At 43.1% G+C, this 21194-nt stretch overlaps 1 protein-coding gene across 1 annotated transcript; it reads right to left on the bottom strand.

Annotated features, from left to right (window-relative positions):
* Window positions 1-11089: 11089 nt before the first annotated feature.
* LOC120645522 (formin-like protein 5) lies at window positions 11090-19379 on the bottom strand. Its single transcript, XM_039922304.1, has 3 exons — window positions 19231-19379; window positions 12542-12659; window positions 11090-11527 (listed from the first exon to the last, which is right to left on the bottom strand). Exons 1-3 carry the CDS (start codon window positions 19377-19379, stop codon window positions 11090-11092), a joined length of 705 nt encoding a protein of 234 aa, XP_039778238.1.
* Window positions 19380-21194: the final 1815 nt, after the last annotated feature.

The following is a 21194-nucleotide window of genomic DNA, read 5'->3' as shown; positions in this document are numbered from 1 at the left end:
TCCAAGTCTGCAGATCTGCTCATCAGTATTGATGGGATAATAATTGATGAAAATGAAAGTATTATTTTCTTCATGTTTCACCTTACTCCATATTTCTTGAGTAAAATAGTCATGCCTTTCAGTTCTATTCTATAACAGTGCGCAATGGTGCAAAATTACTGTCCCAAAGAAACTTGCGAAACAGTTTCGACCTTTACTTGCTCAAGGCCAAGGATCTGTCTATATATTCACAAATCTTATTGCCGTTGACACCAAACAAAGGACAAACATCTATCACCATCAAGACTACATGCTACAGTTCCAGCCCAACTCGAAGGTCCATCGTCTTGATTCGCGTGGAGATAAGATCCCCCGCTATGCATTCAATTGTTGCCCATTTGATCAGTTGTCATCAAAAGACATTACATCGAAGCCACTCCTAGATATTTCCAAGTTTTTCGTCTATTTATTTTAATAAAAATATTATATATATACATATATATCTCACACACTCCTTACAGATTTAATAGGAGTTATCAGCCATATAGGACTTTATGATTTTGCCACCGCAACATCAAGTACAAAACTCCAAAAAGTCAAGATTCGAGATCAAGAGTGTGTACCTTCATAGAGTTTACTCATGTTTGATAACATTTTTTCTATAAATAATTCCTAACAAGTTAATGGTCGCGGGGAACAAACACAGGAATTACAGCTGTGGGGTGAGCATGGCGAAACATTTAACGAGGCTGAATTCCTTGAAAAAACTAAGCAGGGGATCATTGTTGCAATATTTGCTGGCTTAACTGCAGGAAGTTTTAAAGGTAAATAAAAATCCTATCTATGCTCTCTGAACTAAATATCAACAATGTGACTACTCATTTTCTAATAGAACCTTAACTTTTCAGGAGTAACACAGGCATCATCAAGTTCTGCAACACAAATATTAATTGACTTAGACATTCCTCAAATTACCGAATTCTGTACAAGGTTTCTTTCAATAAAACAAAATATTACCTTTGCTTTCTGTCTACTTTTGCAACAAACAACTCATAGCTAATAATTCTTACAGCTACAAATGGGAAGCTCCATCTCTGCAACAGCATGCACCTCAAGTACTTCAGTTATCTCCAATCCAAGCAGCTGGCCAAATATACACACTTGATAAAATAATTGAACTACCAGCAACGTCTTTCCAGGTACCAATCCCCTTACATTCCTCTAAAAATATATTCAATTCTTCACATTCTATATGCTAAGATACACTACAAACGCTTCTGACAGTTTTGTTTCCTCACAAACAAAAGGGAGGTGCTACATACAGCAGCATTGCAAAAATATCTGTCATAGTACCATGCACAAAATGGTACTACAAAGCATGTCGAAGTTGTAAAGTGGGATATGGCAGTATTTCAGAAGAACCAAGATGTGATTGTCCAGCTCCACAGCCCATGCCAATGTAAAAAAAAACTTCCTTCTGCCTCACTATCCTATAATAAAATTTTATTTAATTCATCCACCATATTTTCTACGCAATTAACATTTCATAAATGCTACAGGTAGAAACTTCCTATTACAATTACAGATGATACTGGAAGCATAGACACAATAGCTTTCTCTTTCATAGCTGAAGACTTGGTAGAACGTAGTGCATACCATGCTTCCCAAAACATGAAAATTGACGCAACAGAACATGTAGTTGCTCTAGAAAAAACAATTGGAAAAACCAGGCTCTTTTACATAGGAATGAGCAATAATTCGTCCTCAAGTTTTTCAATCAAATATGTGTTGAGGAAGAGTTTTCCAATAGACAATTCAACTTCAGGTTTAAAGGTACCAAATCCAAAGGTAATCTTCTTATTTAGTATTTATTTTTTATTCAAAGTTTATATATACTATATGTCTTATATAACATATGGTATTTCCTTTTTAGGCAACACCGGTCATTAAAGCACTACCTTCTCCACCTCCAAACACAAGATCTGAAAGGTAATACACCTACTCCCAAATCAACAACTTCTAAGTTCCTAAAATTATGACATTTTTCCCTTAATTCCCAGCTCAAAGGCAAAGAGATCATTAGATTTCCAACATGACATAGAATGCAGTGACGAACAGCAAAAGACTACTTCCGAGACTCTTCCTAAATGTCAAAGACCTGAGTACTACTCTCTTCAACACACCTACATTAATTTTTTTAATATACATTTATAATATTGGTTTCAAATAGACTTGCAGATAACAACACTGCAGAAGATACTACAAAATCAGGCCAAAACATCCTTCCAGATAACAAAATATTGGTATGGAAATCAAGAAAGATGTCAACAAGCAAGCATTTTCTGTTTCTATTATCAATATTATATTACCATTATTAACATTCTTATACCTTCAAAATTTGTAGGTCTTCACTTGGTAGGTGAAATTGCATACAAGCTCTGTGTTCAGCATCACATTGCCACATATATACCGCCAGAGGCATCTGTTTCTCTGACACTTGACTACCCTTTTTTTGGTGCTTTTAGAATACTGTAATAAGTTTCCACGTCTGGGGCACTCACTATGTCAGAATCCCTAATTGGAGACGCGGAAAAAAGCTAATTAGTGACGAGAAAAATTTTTGTCACTAAATTTTCGTCACCGATGTGAATCACATTGGTGACGTGGAAATTCCGCGTCACCAATTATCTCATATCGGAGACGCGGTAAACAGTGATGCTAGTTTAATAATCCGGGTCTCCAATTTGTGCATATTGGTGACGCGTTATTTCAAATTGAGTCACCGATCATGACAACACTCGTCTCCAGACAGTTTTCGTTGGTGACGCAGTTTTGTTATCCGCGTCTCTTATGTACTGTGTATAAGAGACGCATGTGGCAAACTAAAGTGTCACCGGTAACATTTTCATTAACAGACACGAGTTGTATAGACGCGCCTGCAATGTCAATGTTTTTTTTTCATCATCAGCAAGACGTTCCATTCCATACACAGGCATTTCATATATCACACGATTATCACACAAGCATTCCATATATCACAAGATTATCACACAGGACGACATCACATAGATTCCATCACATAATTCATCACATAGGTTCACATAAAGTCATACACAGGTAGCATCACATAGGTTCAAATAACAGAGAAAACATAACAGGTTCCAAATAACAGAGACAACATAACAGGTTCGAATAGAAGGATTTGCTGATGAACGGGAGATCCCGGTCTCCAGAACCTCCCTGCATCACATAGCTTGATCTCTTGTTCTGGTACTTCACAGGTCATTACCTAATTTGTTGTAACCCGTGGATTCTGGTAGTGGTGATCCCCTTTGCTGCTGATGACCTGGTCCATGATGAATGAAGCAATCTTTTCTTGAATATTGACAAACTCATCGGTGTCAAGGGGAGTAGTTGATACTTCGAAATCCTATGTACATACAACAAGAGTTAGCTATCAGTTTTTATTAAACACATCAACAAAATATGGAGAAGGTGCAAGATCTAGGTACATTGCAAATCTAGTCACATTTGTTCACAGGCATGATGGAAAATGCAGCTTGAACACAAAATGTAGCTACAGCTACCTGCACAAGGTTATACTGCATTGTCCATAAACACAAGCAGCTACAGCTTCAACACTTCAACAACCAGAGTGCAATTATTTTTTATCCAGAACAAACATTCAGAAATTCTAACTTCTGCTGCATTTTTGGTGTGCTACAGCTACATGCACAAGTTCAAATGGCCTGCACAAGCTGATCCCTAGCATATGATTGACAGAGCACTAGAAATGTTCAGCACATAGGTACCTTGGGATTTTCCACATCTAGTATTCGCATAGCTTCCAGCATATGATTGGCTGTGTAGAACCCACTGGTGATGCCAAGATGTTGCTGGTGGCACTGCAAAAAATAGTAAAGTCACATGGTCATGCACTTATTGGGGAAAAAAATATCAGAATTGAGAGCATATGTGGTGATGCCCTTTAAGCTTACAAATGCTCCAGCAACACAGTTTTGTCTGAATCTAAGAGAAAATTTGCACCAGCCAATTATCATAACCTTTATGATATTCTGATCTACAGTATAATTAAAGAATTGAGAGCTTTTCTAGGTTCATACAAAATTTGCATACCTTTATTCAATTATAGAATGCTTTTCAATGGTCTGACTCACAACAAAAAATTGCTTCAAGTAAAGTATAAAGTAACATCAAGGTAACAGTGCTGCTCATGCACTTACTGGAAACTTTGTGACATGTACCAACATCTTTTCTTCACGCTTCTTGAGTCTGCAGACTGAAAGATATGCCCTGCAAATCATGCAATATTGGTTATGGTAGTGTACAAAGTTTATCTAGTAGGAATTAAAGGAACATTAGGAAATAACTCACTCATTAATGACATCTTTCAACAAGGAATGTTCACGCTTCTCGGACCTCATAGAATCAAAGTACAAGACCTTACCCCACCTTGGAATGAGTACCACTAAAATCCACTGGTCACCTGTGTCATGGGCAAACATAGCACAGTCCTTAACAAGCTGCTTCATCAATGCCTTTGTCAGGTAGTCCACTACATAAGACTTGTCACAAGTTATTGTGGACAGAGACATCATCTCAGGATCAAGGAACCCCACAAGAAGGCCATGTGCCTTAGTTTCTGAAATCATGCATCTATGAAAGAGGAAAAGCACACAATGTTACACATCCAATGAATATTTCTGATCTGGTCAAATAAATCATGAATTGGAGAATAAGGATTTGCAACTTACAGTGTGAAGCATCGTAGAAGTGACACATCCAATGCAACATTCTTCAAGAGATTGCATATAGCATCGAATCCCACCAGAAAACACTCAGCATCATGCGATCGGAAAAAATGGAGACGCTGGAACTTGACCACTATATCATTTTCCCCTTGATTTACACATTTTCAAGTAGTGACCATGGAGAGCAGCTGTTGCAGGTCCCGACCTCTCAAGTTCAGCACGTGTAAGGACTGGTTTTCCATATTTAAATACTAGGTTTGGCTTGGTACATGCTATTGCTGCACCTCTGGTGGGCTCCTTCTGAGATCCTTTGGTGGGCTGCTGTTTCATCAAGCTGGCAGCAGCAGCAGCCCTTTCAGAGGACATGGCAGCCTTCTGAGGTCCATTGGCGGGCTGCTGTTTCTTACTGTCAGCAGCATCCTTCTGAGAGGGGATGGCAGGCTGCTGTTTGTTAGGAGATGAAGCATTTGCAGCCTTTTGAGAACATATGGCCGGCTGCTGCTTCTTTGGAGATCGGGCATTAGCAGCCTTGCGAGATGAGATGGTGGGTTCCTGCTGTTTCTGTGAACTCCATGCAGGCTTCTTAGAGGTCTTTGCTGCATCAGACATCTTTGATGCGCCTACAGAAGCAGCTATCTCTAAGTTCTTTCCAGCAGGAGCTTCTACTGCAGGAAGGATGGAAGCACTCTTGGGTGGACCTACAGGTTGCTCTGGTTGAAGCAGGGGAGCACTGAAGGCTGCACCACATGGACTCGTTCTGCTGTCTTGAGGAGGTTTGGGTAGTAAGGGAGGGGAGGAACGCTGTGCCTGGCACTCTTTCTGAAGGCTTTTCTGATGATATACGGTTCACTACAATACAACTCCTTTTCCACTGGATCCTCTGCAAGATAGCTTCTCCTAGTGTCCTGATCTCATCATTAGGAGGTGGTACAAGCTCAATATCTTTAGCGTCATCTATAACCATCTCCACTTTGACCACTGCATACCCAAAGAGAATTAGGACTGAATGAAGTATGGTTTGTTGTGGATAAACCAGACCCTTTGCTACCTCCATTTGATAACCCCCACGCGTGGTAACAAGGGAACATGGTGTTGGCTCAGTCAAACGATCTATAGTATCATCAAAACATGATGCATCTTCCGGCATTGGTGGCATGGATGCACGGATATCTGCTGCAGAGGCGGATGCACAACTGCTCCTCCGTCCAGGTGCGGGGCTTGGGCCCCTAGAAAAAGGCTGCAGCTGTATTCCCGGTGATGCTAGCATGGAGAGAATGTCCTGTGTCAGTTCAGCCCTGAGTTCAGCCTTTATCGCATCCACATCCACTGAGCTGGCCCTTTTCCTCTTCCGGGACACACCGGAGCACTCAGGCCATGCACGCTTCCAGCCATGGTAGCTGGACAAACCACGAACCCGACCTGGTTGTTCAGGGCCCAAGCAAGCAGATAGCAGATCATTCTCCCTCTCCCAAGTCATGCCTGAAGACAGAGCGTTCTCATTCTTCTCTTTAACTTCTTGAGACACCTTTTGAGTTGATTCTTTCTTCCACCTGATTTCAGCTGTACCATCTGACACTGCTAGCTCACTCCTAGCTCGTAGCCAATTCCTAGACCGCCCTTCAGGGAATTCTTCCCATGGATTAGGGATACCTTTTGAAGATAAGTCTCTGTCCTCTTTCTCCCACCGTACTATTTTGCTATCATACCCCACTGGACCCAAGTTGTGGTCATGCACATGCCTTTTACGGAGCTGCCTGAATTTTTGACTGGCTGCTTGGGCTTGTATCGAGCAAATAAAAGAAATTATATACATATTATATTTATATGCACTTGAAATATTACAATTACTTCTAATAATAGAGAACTTGGGTTTACTAAAATATTTACAAGTATGAATGCTCATAAGTTTTTTCTGACAAATTCTTAAATAATTCTAGTCATCGTCTTCGTCATCGCCGTTGCTGCGCTTCTTTGGATCAGCTCGAGCCACGCTTATCCTTTGATCTGAATAAAATTCACCTTTTGGGTTTATCACCTCATCCAACAGAAATCCATAGAGTGATTCTTGTATTGCACTGACTCTTGCCGGTTCGATGAGGTCCTCTTTCATACACCAAATCTGTCAAGTACAAATAAAAACCAATGCTTTCAGTTAGTACCTGCATGGAATTAAATGCAAAAAATTGTTATTAATGTTATAAGTACATCGAATGCATGTTGTGTCATCCTCTTTGTGTCTCTGCAAAAATAATGCATGTGCTCGCATAGGTTGGTTCCCTGCTTCTGTCTCAAACACTATATATATAACTATATATATATATATGGGTTATGAAATATTCATGTTGTTTGAATAAATGAAAGTAGATGTGCGATATATATTATATTCGTACTGGCTTGTCAAGTTTGAATTCAAGTTCACTCGGCGTTGACGTGACTCCTAATTGTTTTTTGAGGAACCGAGACCATGCCCTTTGCATGATGTTTATGAGATTTTGATATTTTTCTTTTGCCTTCCTCAACGAGTCGAACACTGTGACTCGGGACCGATCGATCTCGATTACAAGTAGGATCCAGAGGAAATTGTTGGTACACATGGTTAAAAGAAATGTTGGATATATATATATATACTTATATTATTAGCAAATTGAAGTGATTAAAAAAGTCAAAGGACTCACTCGAAGTTGTACGACAACAGAATGAATGTGCGATCGTGCTGCCCATTCAAGGCCATGAATATATTATTCTCGGTCCGATTTGACCAGCTGCGTACACTCTCCTCATGTATAACATTTGGGTCCATGAAGCCTATGTTGTAGATCCCATTCTTCCGGCATTCTTGCATTTTCATCCTGCACGATTACAAATAAAAGGAGGGGATGAAAAAGCAAACAGACTTAGTAGAGCTAGAGTATAGAAATGAGAGGAAACACTTACATAGCCCATACACTGACAAGCGACTTGTCTAGGGCATCTTGATGGTATAGAAACCAAAGATGGTCAAAATCAATCCATACGTCATCCATCCCTCGATGGAAATAGATATCTTTAATTCGAGCAGGAAGCATTACATACCCCTCTGCCGATGCTTTCATGTACCATTGATGCAACTCACGCATTCTCGTTGGTAGCATGTCAATCAACTCTGGCCAAATAAAAGGTTGCCTCATTACAAATGGTTTTCTGCCTGCCCCTGGGTGAATCGCGATTTCATCACCTTGGAGCTGACCTTTTGTGAGGCGGGTTTCCTCAACAAACTGAGCAGTAGATTCATCCACTTTTGAAAGCACCTTTAGAGGGGTACCGTTTGGTTGGGTTATTCTCCGAGCTGGGGAACTGTCTGTTTTTTTCGACGGTTACTCGTCTTCTCCCATGACTTTGTGATCGAACAGTCGTAGTCCGATAGGAGTTCTTTCTGCTTTGGTTGGCACATGATTCCAAGAAAGAATTTCATCCCTGCTGGATCCACTGGTTCCTTCGGCTTAGGCTTCTTTGGCCAGAAGTGATTGTGCACTTCTTTTTGCACATGCGCTGTCAATTCCTCATCAGTCATTTCGTACCCTGACTTCTCTGGCGGGGGCTTCTCTTTATTCTTGCGTTGTTGGGTCTTCTTCGGCCTTGGAGGTGGTGATGGCGGGCCTCAATCAGATTTTTCTTCTTCGCGGGGGCCAGAGGTCGAGGTGGCGGAGGCTCTTGTGTAACGCTGGGGTCCCGGGAAGCGGCCGATGACGGCGATGGACTAACGCTGGGGTCCCGGCAGCGGCCGGTGACGACGGTTCCACGCTGGGGTATCCTTGAGAGGCCGGTGACCTCGGAGCCGGGCTAGGATCCCTTTGTGCGAACTCTGTGGTTCCTTGCGGAAATCTTATGTACTGTTTGTTCCAACAGAATCCAAGTGTGGAGGGCCTGTCCTAGTTCCTCTTCTCCATTGCCTCCAAGGATCTCGAGGTCGAGGTCTTCCCATCCTTTCTCGACACGGTCAACCATGACTCTAGCATATACTTCTGGAATTGTCATGCCATGGATTGTCCTGCCTTGAACAGGGACTTCAGCAATCCCGTGAGCGACTACTTTGAGTTTTTTCCTCAGCTGATATAGAAGCTCGCAGGGGTCCTCACGGTGATGTCGTCCACGAGGTAATGTTCCGCAACCGTTTCGGCTCGATCTGCAGCTGGGTGTTCCATGGAAGCGATACTGCTACGACATTGCGAGCCGGCGGGGCTACTCTCCAAATGAGCCGTTGATCTGGCTTCTGGTTGTTGCTGCTGGCTAGCTGCCATTGCACCTTCAATCAAAGCTACCCGTTCTTCTAGGGCACGCATCTTCTCTTCTTGTTCAGCCTTTCTTTTTTGTCGGCTTCGATACGTCTCTATGTCGGTATTGAAGCCATGCTTCTATGGAACTATGCCCATGCCTCGCACACGTCCTGTGTGTTCCGGTGTCCCAAGAGTGTACGTTAGCTCATCTTTCTCTCTGTCTGATTTGAAGCTGCCTTCGGACACGGCCTTTAGTGCCACATCGTGCCTGTCGGCCGCTTCCCTTATGGCATCGCTAGTGACAAACGACCCATCTTCCATATTCAATGTGCCTCCATGAGCGTAGAAGTAATGTTTTGCTCGCAACGGCCAGTTGAAAGTCGCCGGTATGATTCCTCTGGAAATGCGATCATCTTCCATCTTCTGCCATTTTGGAATCGCTGATGCATGTCCTCCTTGCCCAAGATGATGGAAGTGCTTCTTTTTACTCGCATTCTCTTTGGCTTGGGCTGTCTTCTTCTCGCTATCCTCGGATGACTTGTACTGCACGAATGCCTCCCAATAAGGACGTTGATTCTTGAAGTCTTTCTCGAAGTTAGGTGTGAGTTCCTTTTTTACGTAGTCTTTGTTCAAATTTTTCTTGAACGTCTGAAAAGCAATAGCCATCTTCTTCATGACCCAATCCTTAAAGAGTTGTTCTTTGTCCTCTGGAAAACTAAAGTGCCATTTCACATTTGCCCATAACATTTCTTTCTCGGTCTAGGGGACAATGTCAGCATCAATATCTGTGGCTTTGCTTTTTTTCATAGCTTGAAGCTAATGGGAGTGTGGTCCCTGACATAACATCCACATTGATTGACCACTATCGTCTTTACACCTTTTGGAGACTTTGGTTCACCGTCAGGGTGCAATGAGGTGATGATAGTATGCCCCTCCATAATTTTCTTCGACCCTCGTTTCTGTTTCGGTTTCCTACTCGATCCGGATGCCTAGAAAAATATCTATTTAATACACATTGTACATACATACAGAATTCATGAAGATGTTTATATATATAAGCATGAATTCTATATACCTCGGTGCTAACATCTTGCACAGTCATTTCTTCTGGCTGATTAGCATCGCCATCACCAGTATCATTCAGGTATTCGCTGCCATCATACTCGCCATCACTACCTTGACCAATTATGACCTGAAGGAAGTCCTCGTCGTCATTATGACGAAAGGGTTCCATTTCAATCCATATGTGAAACAACGTATGTTCGATATGCAATTTTATACAAGTTAACATCGTATAAAAAAATTACAAGTTCAACAGATGAAGCTGTACAACACAAAATTTACATCATATAAATTTCATATAAAACATAATTTAACAATACCAAATAAGTCAACACATATAATACAACACAAAATTTACATCATATACATGAAGTTTGATCCATGGAGACAATCAACAATACCAATGTATACAACTTATGGACAAAATTCTACATTTTTTACAATATGGCAAACAATTTCACGAGAATTTTCCATCAATTAATAGAATTCATAGAAATTTTATAATTTCTACATAATTTCTACAATGTACCCTGGAATTTTCTACAATTTCTACAAGGTGCCTTGAAATTTTCTACAATTTTCACTATTTACTATCAATTCCTAATATTTTCCTATTTTTTTCATCAATTTGTACAAATATTCACCAATTCATAGAATTTTTGACAATTTTTCATCATTTTCATCAATTTGAACAAATATCTACCAATTTTAACAAATTTTCATCAACTCGAACAAATATCTACAATTTCTACTTAATTTCTACAATGTGTCCTAGAATTTTCCACAATTTCTACAAGGTGCCTTGAAATTTTCTCCAATTTTCACTATTTACTATCAATTCCTTATATTTTCCTACTATTTTCATCAATTTCTACAAATATTCACCAATTCATAGAATTTTTCACAATTTTTCATCATTTTCATCAAATCGAACAAATTTTCTACAAATTTTAATAATCACTTAACCTAATTAAAAAAATGGCTGATGTCAGCACGGAGTCGTGCTGACGTCAGCCCGAGGGCTCAGTCGGCGCGACGTCGGGGAGGGCGAGGCGGCGGCGCTGGAGGAGGGACGACGAGGCGCGCACGGAGGACGACGACGTCAATGGGAGGGCGGCGTGGAGGGGGCGGGGCGGAGGAGGATGGCGCAGAGGACGCCGGGGAGTGTCCGCTGGCGCGGAGGAGGGCGGCGCAGGACCTGCGGAGGTCATTTCGCGCGTGGAGGAGGCCGGCGCCTGAGGGGACGACGACGTGCGGCGGCGCGCGCAGGGACAGCGTGGGAGGGGGTGGCGCGAAGGGCCTGGAGCGGTGGAGGGCGGCGCAGATGGCACGGCGAGGATGGTGGCACAGAGTTTGCCGGCACAGAGAAGCTAGGGCGACGTGGAGGAGGACGGCGGTGGCAGCGTCGACGGGCGGCCGGTCCGAGGGATCGATCTCGTCGGGGGGGAATGGCGGCGAACACTAAGTCCCAGCATTATATAGATTGGCCACTTTAGTACCGGGCTGTGGCTGTGCCCGGTACTAAATTGGCGCGTGCGCAGTTTAGTACCGGCCGTAAACAAGGTCCGCTACTAAACTGGCACATTTAGTACTGGGCCGTGGCTACGCCCGGTACTAAATATCCCCAACGGGCGGGAAATTTTCGTGGAGACACTTTAGTACCGGGCAATGAGTCGGCCCGGTACTAAAGAGCCAAAAATAACTGCCTTTAAATGTTGTTTATGTATAATAAATTAATTAAAAATAGAAACATATATCGTTTTGACCATGCAAAATTATATTTTTTGTAGTTTATATCACCTTGTTAATTTGAATATAAGTTTATGCACTTAATTTATCATATTGAGTCCAAATTTTCCTTATATGAGTTTCAAATGTGTTTTTGTGTGTAAATTAATATACAAATGCATAAATATGCAAAAATATGCTATTTTGACTATTAAAAATTAATAGTTTTGTACTTTACATAACTGCATCAAATCGAATATAGGTTTACACTCTGAACTCGTCACATTGAGTTCAAAATGAGTTTCAAATGTGTCTGGTTTCTAAAAAATTAAATTAATTCGTTAAAAATACTAACATATGTTGTTTTGGCCATACAAAATTATATTTTTGTAGTTTATATCACTTTGTTAGTTTGAATATAAGTTTATGTAATTAATTTATCATATTGAGTCCAAATTTTCTTTTATTAGTGTTTAAAATGTGTTTTGTGTGTAAATTATTATACAAATGCATAAAAACCTGGGAATTCTCTATTCCGTCCATACTTAAACCAAACCTTATGTTCCTTGTGTCGTTATCAAAATCTGGGAATTCTGTATCCACGTTTTTCCACTGGGACCCATCCGCGGGGTGTCTCAGCATTTAATATTACCTACGCTCTTCTTTGTGCTTCCGCATCAACTTAGCATGGGATTTGTTTCTGAAAAAGCGCTTCAAACATGGTATTACTGGAAAATACCACATCACCTTAGCGGAAACTTTTTTCTTGGCGGGCTCCCCGTCGACATCACCAGAATCATTTTGCCTGATCTTATACTGTTTTGCATCGCAGACAGGACAAGCATCCAATTTCTCATATTCATCACTGCGATAGAGAATACAATCGTTAGGACATGCGTGAATTTTCTGTACATCTAATCTAAGAGTGCAAACAACCTTTTTGCTTCATATATTGTAGAGGGCAGTTCGTTCCCCTCTGGAAGTATGTTCCTTACAATACCTAGTAGCTCCTCAAATCCCTTATCGATAACACGATTGGCTGCATTCTATTGCAGCATTTCCAGTGTGGTACCCAACTTTTTAAGCCCCTGCTTGCAATTTGGGTACAATAGTTTTTTGTGATCCTCGATCTTCCGAGAGGTAGAGGTAAATTCGATTGGTAGAGTGTGTGACGTTGGCGATCCGGCTTCTAATCAGCACGATTCGAAGTCAAGCAACCATTACACCACTGCTCCGTTGGTTATCAACCAAGCACAACTTGATTGATCTCGCCGAGAAGGCTTTTCCTGCAAGCGAATCGAAGGACACAAGCAAGAAGATGTAAACACGCAATCTGATATTGCAAGTATGGATGAAGCGAATCACAAGAGGGGTTCAATAACTCAATTCCAAAGGACTAATCGACACAGTGGAGGAGATCAAGAACGGGGCCCTGGATCAATGTATAAGGACTTGTCGCTACAGATACAACGATGCAATGTCTGTTCCTCGAAGGAAAACTCAAGACTAAACAAAACCCGATCATTCTAGGCGGAGCCTACTGAGTTTATACCCTAAGGGACATCCTAGGGTTGCCGGTGGTAGCCAAGGGGGCGTCCACCAGTGGGGCCATTTGGCCCGACACGATACATGGGACAACAGCCCAAAAGACGGCGGCGCAGCGCCCTAGCAGATTCTGGACGTCATATTATTTTGACGATTCCCGTTGACTCCTAATGAATTTGGGCCTGAAACTGGAGCCATTGTAAACTCCTTGAAATTATCTTTCCATTCATATAAAGAACATCCAAAACGGACTCCGTATGCGACCTGGGTGTCATTTTTAGTGCGGGCTGCTCCTGGACTCCGAGGTGGACTCGAACTTGAGTTGTTTTGGGCCTCCACGTTGAGGACTCGAACCGGATAAGCTTTGGGCCTTCTTCTCGACTTAAAAAATCTTGTTGGTCTCCTTCATCTTCACACCATTCACCATGTTTGGCCGTATACATACTTGTTATATCCTCATCAAACATCATATCTAACTTCTTTGACTCCTTCAAAGTTTCACTGTCTCTCTGTCAATTGACTAAAAACTAACCTAGTTCGTCAAGTGGTTGATCTTCTGCATAATTTTCTTCAGCCTTGTCCATTAATTCATCTTCAAAAGCACCTGCTTCATATAAATGAGCCCAATCTGCAATGTTGTTGTCGTCATCATCATCTCCTTCACCTTCTTGCATCAGAACTCCAAGTTCACCGTGCTTGGTCCAAAGCGTATAGCTATTCATGAAACCCTTTTCATAAATGTGGATGTGTAGAGTGTGTTTGTTAGAGTATTCTTTCTTCTTTTGACAAAGGCGGCATGGATAGCACATAAAACCTTTCGATGACTTGTGGGCCTCCGCCGCATCAAGACAAAACTTTAGAACATTAATCCATGCCATGGTGCACTTGTCGCCATACATCCATTGTCAGTCCATCGATTTACAATGATTTAGCAAATTTCACACTATAAAATTTACATAATGAAGCATGCACCATTTCTGCAAATTAAACATTAAAAGGTCCAAATTAATTTACATAACGAAGCATGCACCATTTCTGCGAATTAAAATTACATAACATGCTTAAATTACACAACATGATAAATTAGAAGGTTTAAGTTAAAATATAGATTAAACTACATGCTAGCTAGCTAATACAAACTACTCATCATGACATCTTTTGACCAATGCCTCGTAAACTGTCTCGCGAGGTCTTGACACGGAACGGTCATATTCCGCCATCCCGACGCTTCTCGTCTTGCATTATATCGAGCCATCAACTCACGATTATCATCAGTACCATGCAACTCGACATCAAATTCACGATGAAATTTACGACTTTCTTTGCCAAGTGAGAATATATGAAAAGCTTTCTTAATCAAACAATGAATATGACCGCTAATAAGACCAACATGCTCTGCAGGGTGGAACTCAAGCGAAAGACCGGTGCGCTCCAATTGATTGCATATTGCCGCTCGAGCCGCAGCTCGACGCTCAAAGGCATCATGTTGCAAAGGCATTTCTAAGAAATAATATTAATAACAGGTCAATTATATGTCTATATGTCTCATTAAGAAACAAAACTAATTTTAGTACACTTATCAAATAAATATAAAAAACTGAACAAATTATTTGAATTAAAATGAAAACATAAATCGTAAATCTTAATTATTTTGACACTCTTCAGTTTCAAGGCGAACACGTCGTTCCACGCCATAAGGGATGCGCAATCAATGTTCGCAGCTTTGTTTCAGGCTCACTTTCTCTAAAATCATCGAGAAGAAAAAAATATTTGTTTTAAAATATGTCTATGACGTTAACCTTGACCCGGTGGTAATGACACTGGCATTCGGGGCTAGCATAGATATCCACGACACAGTACAGTACAATAGGACCTGATGAAGTAGTATGGCTTTGGTCCGAATAATGTCATTCTCAACTCGCTCAAAGGTGAGGATTTCATTATTGGGACCAAGAAGTACAACTCCTGCATCACGTCCTCATATATACCGCACCACATCGTGGATATCGATATTACCCTGAATAGCAATGTTAGTACCGCAGGATCAAGGTTAACGACATATCCATGATCCGAAAATAAAGATTTTTTAAACTTCTCGATGGTTTCCATATGAGCCTGAATAAATACATCATTAGAGTGTCAAAATAGTGTAACTAAATGCATAACAACTACCAAACTAACCATGCCACTTAAAAATAATTGAAAAAAATTACTACAAATTACCCACATTGAACCTATCCAATAGACCTTCTCCAAATTCAAGTAATGAGTTCTATACATCTCAAATCCATGTATAAATCAAAGAAATCTTGCTCATTCTCACTATTTCTAAAAATCACAAATTTCTCTAACTATGGAGCATGAAACAAATCATGAAGACCATCAATGTAGAGAGGGTGAAGTTGCAAACCCTTCGCGCACTTAGAAGAGTGAGTACCCCACAAAACTTAAACGCCTCTTTATGTCGCCATGGAGAAGAAAAGCCCGAGCTCGGTCAAATGCTGGCTCGGGCTTAGATAGGAAGAAGGGGCGCTGATTTATAGTAAGAGCATTAGTATCGGCTGGTGGCTCAAGCCGGTACTAAAGCTCCACATTTTTTACCGGCTGGAGCCTCTGGCCAGTACTAAATGAGCTCGGCACCATTTAGTACCGGCTCGCGCTAGCCGTTGCACCGCTCGGGGTTCTAGCCGGTACTAACCGGCTCCCAGGGGCACTGTGCGTCCCGCCCGGTACTTAATTGATTCGTTAGTATCGGATCAAAGTGCGACCTATACTAACGTGTAGAGACGAATAAGCTGTTTTTTGGCCGTGGTAGCCGAGGCTACCATAAGGCACTCGAGCTTGACAGGAGCCGGCGTCGAGGCGAAACCACCGGAGAACGGCACCTGAGAGAGGGGCTAATGCGCATCGTTCGTTCCGTCTGACGTCCAAAATGGACGGCTCCCGTTCGATACCGGCAGAATGACGATTTCCCCGTGGCATCACGAGCTGCGATTGTTACGGGCCGCCGTTGTTTGCGCCGTAACAATCCATCGGACGGCTCCAGTACCGAGCGGCAGAACGACGAAGCGGGGGAAGCGACGGACGAGTCGCCATTTCGGGCTTTTTAGGAGTATATAGATATATAGATAGATTTAGGAGTATAGAAGTAGAGAAGAGATTTTCTGAGCAGCCGTACTCGGTAGATGGAGCAGGGCGCCGAGGAGTCCAATCATTTTCCCCGTCCGGTCCGGCACGGGCGCATGCCCGCGTCGCCCAAGGCAGGGCCCAGTCAAAGCTGCCTGCGTAGCACCAACGCGACCCTGCAGTGCAGTGCAGCCGGGGATGCTAGTGGCCCCAGTCCCCACCCCACCCGCTGCCTGCAAGCTCGGGGTGTTGCAATTTTTCGGTGGTTCCGAATGAGGAGGGGTCCGGTCCGGTAGATAATTCGGATACACACTATGAATATTCGTATTTGTATTCGATTTCAATATAGATGTCATATAGATGTATCCGAATCCGATTTTCAGATTTTTTTCTCCATCTGATTTCATATTTGTATCCGAAATAAATATGGAATATCCGACCATATCCGTGTCCGCAAAAAAAGTGACTAGTGAAACCATTTTAAACTTATCTATATAACTAATTATTTAATGATGTACACCATTTAAATTATTTAAAAGCTAGATACTACTAATATTATTTCTAATATTATTAATGATATAAAAATTAAGTTTATTTATTTTAATTTAATTATTTAATGCAAAAATTATTTTATATGTGTCAAATTACTTATTTATTGGATGGTGAAATCATTTATATATATATACTAATTATTAAGTATTTAATACTTATTTACTTTACATTTAAAATTTGTTTGATATATTTAATTATAAAAGCTATGCGTAGATAAGTATGTTATTTTTTATTAGCTATCTTCTAATCCTTTACTCTCTACTTATACAATGATTCCAATCTACTATACAATTCTTGACAAAGTAAATTGATACATGTGATGACACTATGTTTCAAATTGACAAGATATCCGGATCTGAATCCGAATTCGAACTATTCATTTTGTATTCGTATCCGCTAAGATTCATATCCGTATTTGTATTTAAATTAAAATATAGTAAAAGATGGTATCCGGATCTGATTTCATTCTTATCCTATCCTAATTCATCCTTAGCCCTTGGAGCCGCAGCTGGTGCTCCTGCCCCGAGCCCGTACGGCCCAGCCATCGTTCCTGCTCCTTCACCCAAGCGACTGACAGTGGGGCTACTAAATCCATGGTCCACCGGTCAGTTAGCATTTTTCTTTCATTCTTCACGAGTCCAACGGAGTCCTTGACCGGAAGTCTACGACGCTTCTCACTGTTTCAATTCACGCTCCGACCCCTCTGCTATCTCTGCATCGCTGAAAGGTGGGTCCCGAAAGAGCTTGGCCCAATAGCCAGCGATAGAGCTGCTCCTGGAACATGTGGCCCGAAGAAAAAAAAAGGCGAGAGACCGATGGATAGGATCGTGAGTACCTCGGCATGCAATTGTGCCGTCCTCGTGACTGCAAACTGCGTTATCTATTACCCCTCTATAGTATCTTGGTGCTCCACTTTTTTGGATTATACAGTACAAGTTAGACATTCATAACGTACGCACGCTCACTCTTATTACGCACGTACGCAAATCCTACCTATATGAGCATCTTTGAAAACTGATGGCAAATCCTTGATATTGACGAAGTCACCACAGACGTCTCACTGTCGATGGAAATGTCGCCTACCACTAAAAGCACAATACCGGTAAATCCTAGAATATTTACTCCAACACGAAGTCGAACCTAGAATCTGAGATGCTCCTGAGACTCTTATAATCACTAGGCTACAAACGCTTTTTCTATTACGAACCGGTGGTGACGCCCACGCAAGGTCATAATACGAACCGACGGTGATATGTGAGGATCACCGCCGAATCGTAATACGACCCGGCGGTGATGCCTTCGCTGCCTTTTTTTTCATTCTCCGCACCCTCTCTCTCCCATCCTTAGATTTTATTCCTCCTTCCCCACCGGGTCTTATCCTCTCCCCACCGCTCCCTCCAAGCTCCTCTCCCCTCTCCTCCCTCCCATCCCCATCTCCGGCCTCCTTTCCCTCCTCCTCCTCCCCGCCGGTGCGGGCTGCGGCGGGGCGAAGCCGCGCAGCAGCGGGGCTCCCGCTGCGGCTGCGGATGCGCGGTGGCGCGCGGCGTGTGACTGCAGGCGAGCATGGCTGCGGCGGCGCCTGTGGCTGCGGATGGCAAGCGTTTCGAGCTCCACCAGCGAGGGTCCTCTCTCTTCTTCCTGTTTGTTTTCTTTTTTCCTCTCTGTTCTCGTTTATAGATCTAGGACTTGTTGTCATATGGAAAAAGGAAAGATGAATGAAATCCCGGTTGATCTATGCACTGTGTGATGTTGGTTACTCAACAGCAGAAATTTGCGATACGTAATCCAACAACTTTTTGCTAGTGCAAAATAAGGGCACTTTCCTTCTTTCTTGTGACTTCACAGCATAATTTGTGCGCGCAACGGAGTAAAAAGGAACTCAAGAGGGATCAATGATCGATGACTAGTGCCAGACCAGATTGATTTGCTTCGTTTCTTGATTGACTCTACAAATCCGACAATTAGAGCGGCCGAGTCTGAATATAAATGAAACTACTATCCCACGAAGTGACACCCATCAAAACAATTCACTGATTCATCAACGAAAACGGCCAGTTTTTGCAATCTCGTCAATATGAACATACTGACTGCTAACGTTACATGGCATGTAAATAATCTAAATTAGAATCTCTCTTTTCATTGCCAGCCAACTGTACAACCATCTCCACGAACAAGGCCAAGCTCACCTGCCGCCATGACAGCTCCCACCGTACCTGAGCCCCCGCTCATGGCCGGCGTTGAGCGGCGGTGGTTGTGGTTCCATGATGGGCAGCCGCCGCGTGCTGCTGTTCTTGGCACGCGCCACAGGTGGCGCCACTGCCGCCGGAACTGCAGCCACGGAAGGCTCACCCTGCCATGCCATCACCTTCGGGGGCCGCCGACGCGCCCGCCACATAGCTCTTCCGCCGGCCGCCCCACACGCCGCGCGTTCCCGAGGAACGGGGAACGACATTTGAGATGCATTTTTACACTGCAGGAACGAAAATGTTCCCACGTTCCGGTACGGGAACGGCCCCTACGTTCCCGTTCCGCGGTGACTGTGCGCTCACCTTCCTCTTCTCTCGTCGCTCGTTACCTCCGCCCGACGGTGTCCATGGAGCTTGCCAGCGATGTGCGCGGCCGCCGGAGCGAGCTCGCCCGTACCGGGGCTGCGGAGCTCCCGCAATCGTGCGGCGGCGGAGCTCGCTCGCGCGGTGGAGCTTACCTGCACGCATATGGTCGCGCACGCACGGCCGGCGACGTGCGCTGCCCTTGCTCACCCGCACCGCCGGCAGGGCTCCTGCATCCCGCCCGCTCGGAGCTCACACACGAGGCGGCGGAGCTGCATGCTGCACGCAGATGTGACGAGAAGAGCTGGAGCGGGTACAGAGAAGAGAGGAGGTGAGAGGATGGAAGGCTCACCGCTTACATAGATGGGGTGATACCACTCGCAAATGCAAGCAAACCAAACACAGCAAAATGAAATCAGGCTTTACTTGTACATGCAACCAAACATGAATCAAATGTATTAGTGGCGACAGGCTTGAACTAGTCTGGCTCCAGATCCTAACCAGACTAGATTAAGCGAGCCCTAAGGATCCATTTGGTAGAGCTCCATCTAATTCTGATTCTCTATTAGAGCTGATTCTTAGAGAAGTGATTCTGTGGTTGAAGGTGATTCTCCAGCATAAACTCTTAAAATCACGATAGGGAATCACTTCACAGAATCAGGAGAAATTATTTTTTTCGGCTCCCAGTCTCTTAGTTCATTTCACAGAATCAGCAGAGAATCGCTTCTCTCTGAAAAACTGTTCGGCAGAACTCCTGCTGGATTCAGCAAATAATCAACTTTGGGAGTTCTGCTAAACGCACCCCCTAAGATGTGGACCAAAGCCTAATATTTTGTGGGCCAGAAACCACTCATAAAAATAATGCTACGGGTATTTTGGTATTTTCCTTTATGATTTCATCCAATAATATAATTGATTGAAGTCATCCTAAATCTCGTCGTCTCCCATTGTACCATCTCCATAGCTGCCGCCACGATCGAGGATCAGGCTTGGGTGAAATGGGCGATGACCTAGGGCCTAGCCCAGTAGGGCCCATACTGCGCCCCTTTGTACTTATATGTATGTTTATTTTTTTTTCAATCCTCAGCCGAAGGCCCAAGGCTAACAATACCAAAAATTGGTTATTTGCCGTATGCCTAGGTATTTGCCAAGAGCTTTCTTTCGGGCACTCGGCAAATAATTTATTTGTCAAGTGTATCCAAAAAAATGCACGGCAACAATATACACTCAGCAACGACTACGTTTGTCGAGTGCAGGAAGCTGTAGACACTCGACAAAGACTATGGGCGCGATTGGATCGAGGCCACACCTCACCACACCATAGCTCTGTGGCGGGGTTTGTGAGCGCCACACCCGCCATGGCACTGTAGCATGGCGAGTTGTGGCCTCCATCCAAACAGCCCCTATGTTTGAGTGCCACCAGAAATGCACTTGGCAAAGCATGGCACGTGCCTGCCATGTGCAATGGCCGCCGCACGCCGTCTAGCTCAGCGCCTGCCGTTAGTGTATACCGAGTGCCCATTAGTGACACTCGGCAAAGATACTATTTGCCAAGTGTTTTTTTACACACTCGGCAAAAACACAACTTTGCCAAGTGTATATTTTAGCCCTCGGCAAACTTAAAAAAA

The sequence above is a fragment of the Panicum virgatum genome, chromosome 8K (genome assembly GCF_016808335.1).
Source record: "Panicum virgatum strain AP13 chromosome 8K, P.virgatum_v5, whole genome shotgun sequence".
In the NCBI taxonomy this organism is placed as follows: Eukaryota; Viridiplantae; Streptophyta; class Magnoliopsida; order Poales; family Poaceae; genus Panicum; species Panicum virgatum.
Note: the sequence above shows the minus strand (reverse complement) of the source record. Positions and strands in the feature narration are given on the sequence as shown.

Excerpts from the sequence above, each read along its gene's own strand:
- LOC120645522 (XM_039922304.1), bottom strand. The coding sequence starts at position 19,379 with ATGGCATGGCAGGGTGAGCCTTCCGTGGCTGCAGTTCCGGCGGCAGTG. Across the intron at positions 12,660-19,230 it reads GGCCATGAGCGGGGGCTCAG|TGATGAATATGAGAAATTGG; the intron begins GTACGGTGGGAG and ends TCTCTATCGCAG. Across the intron at positions 11,528-12,541 it reads AGAAAAAAGTTTCCGCTAAG|TGTTCGCCGCCATTCCCCCC; the intron begins GTGATGTGGTAT and ends GCTGGGACTTAG.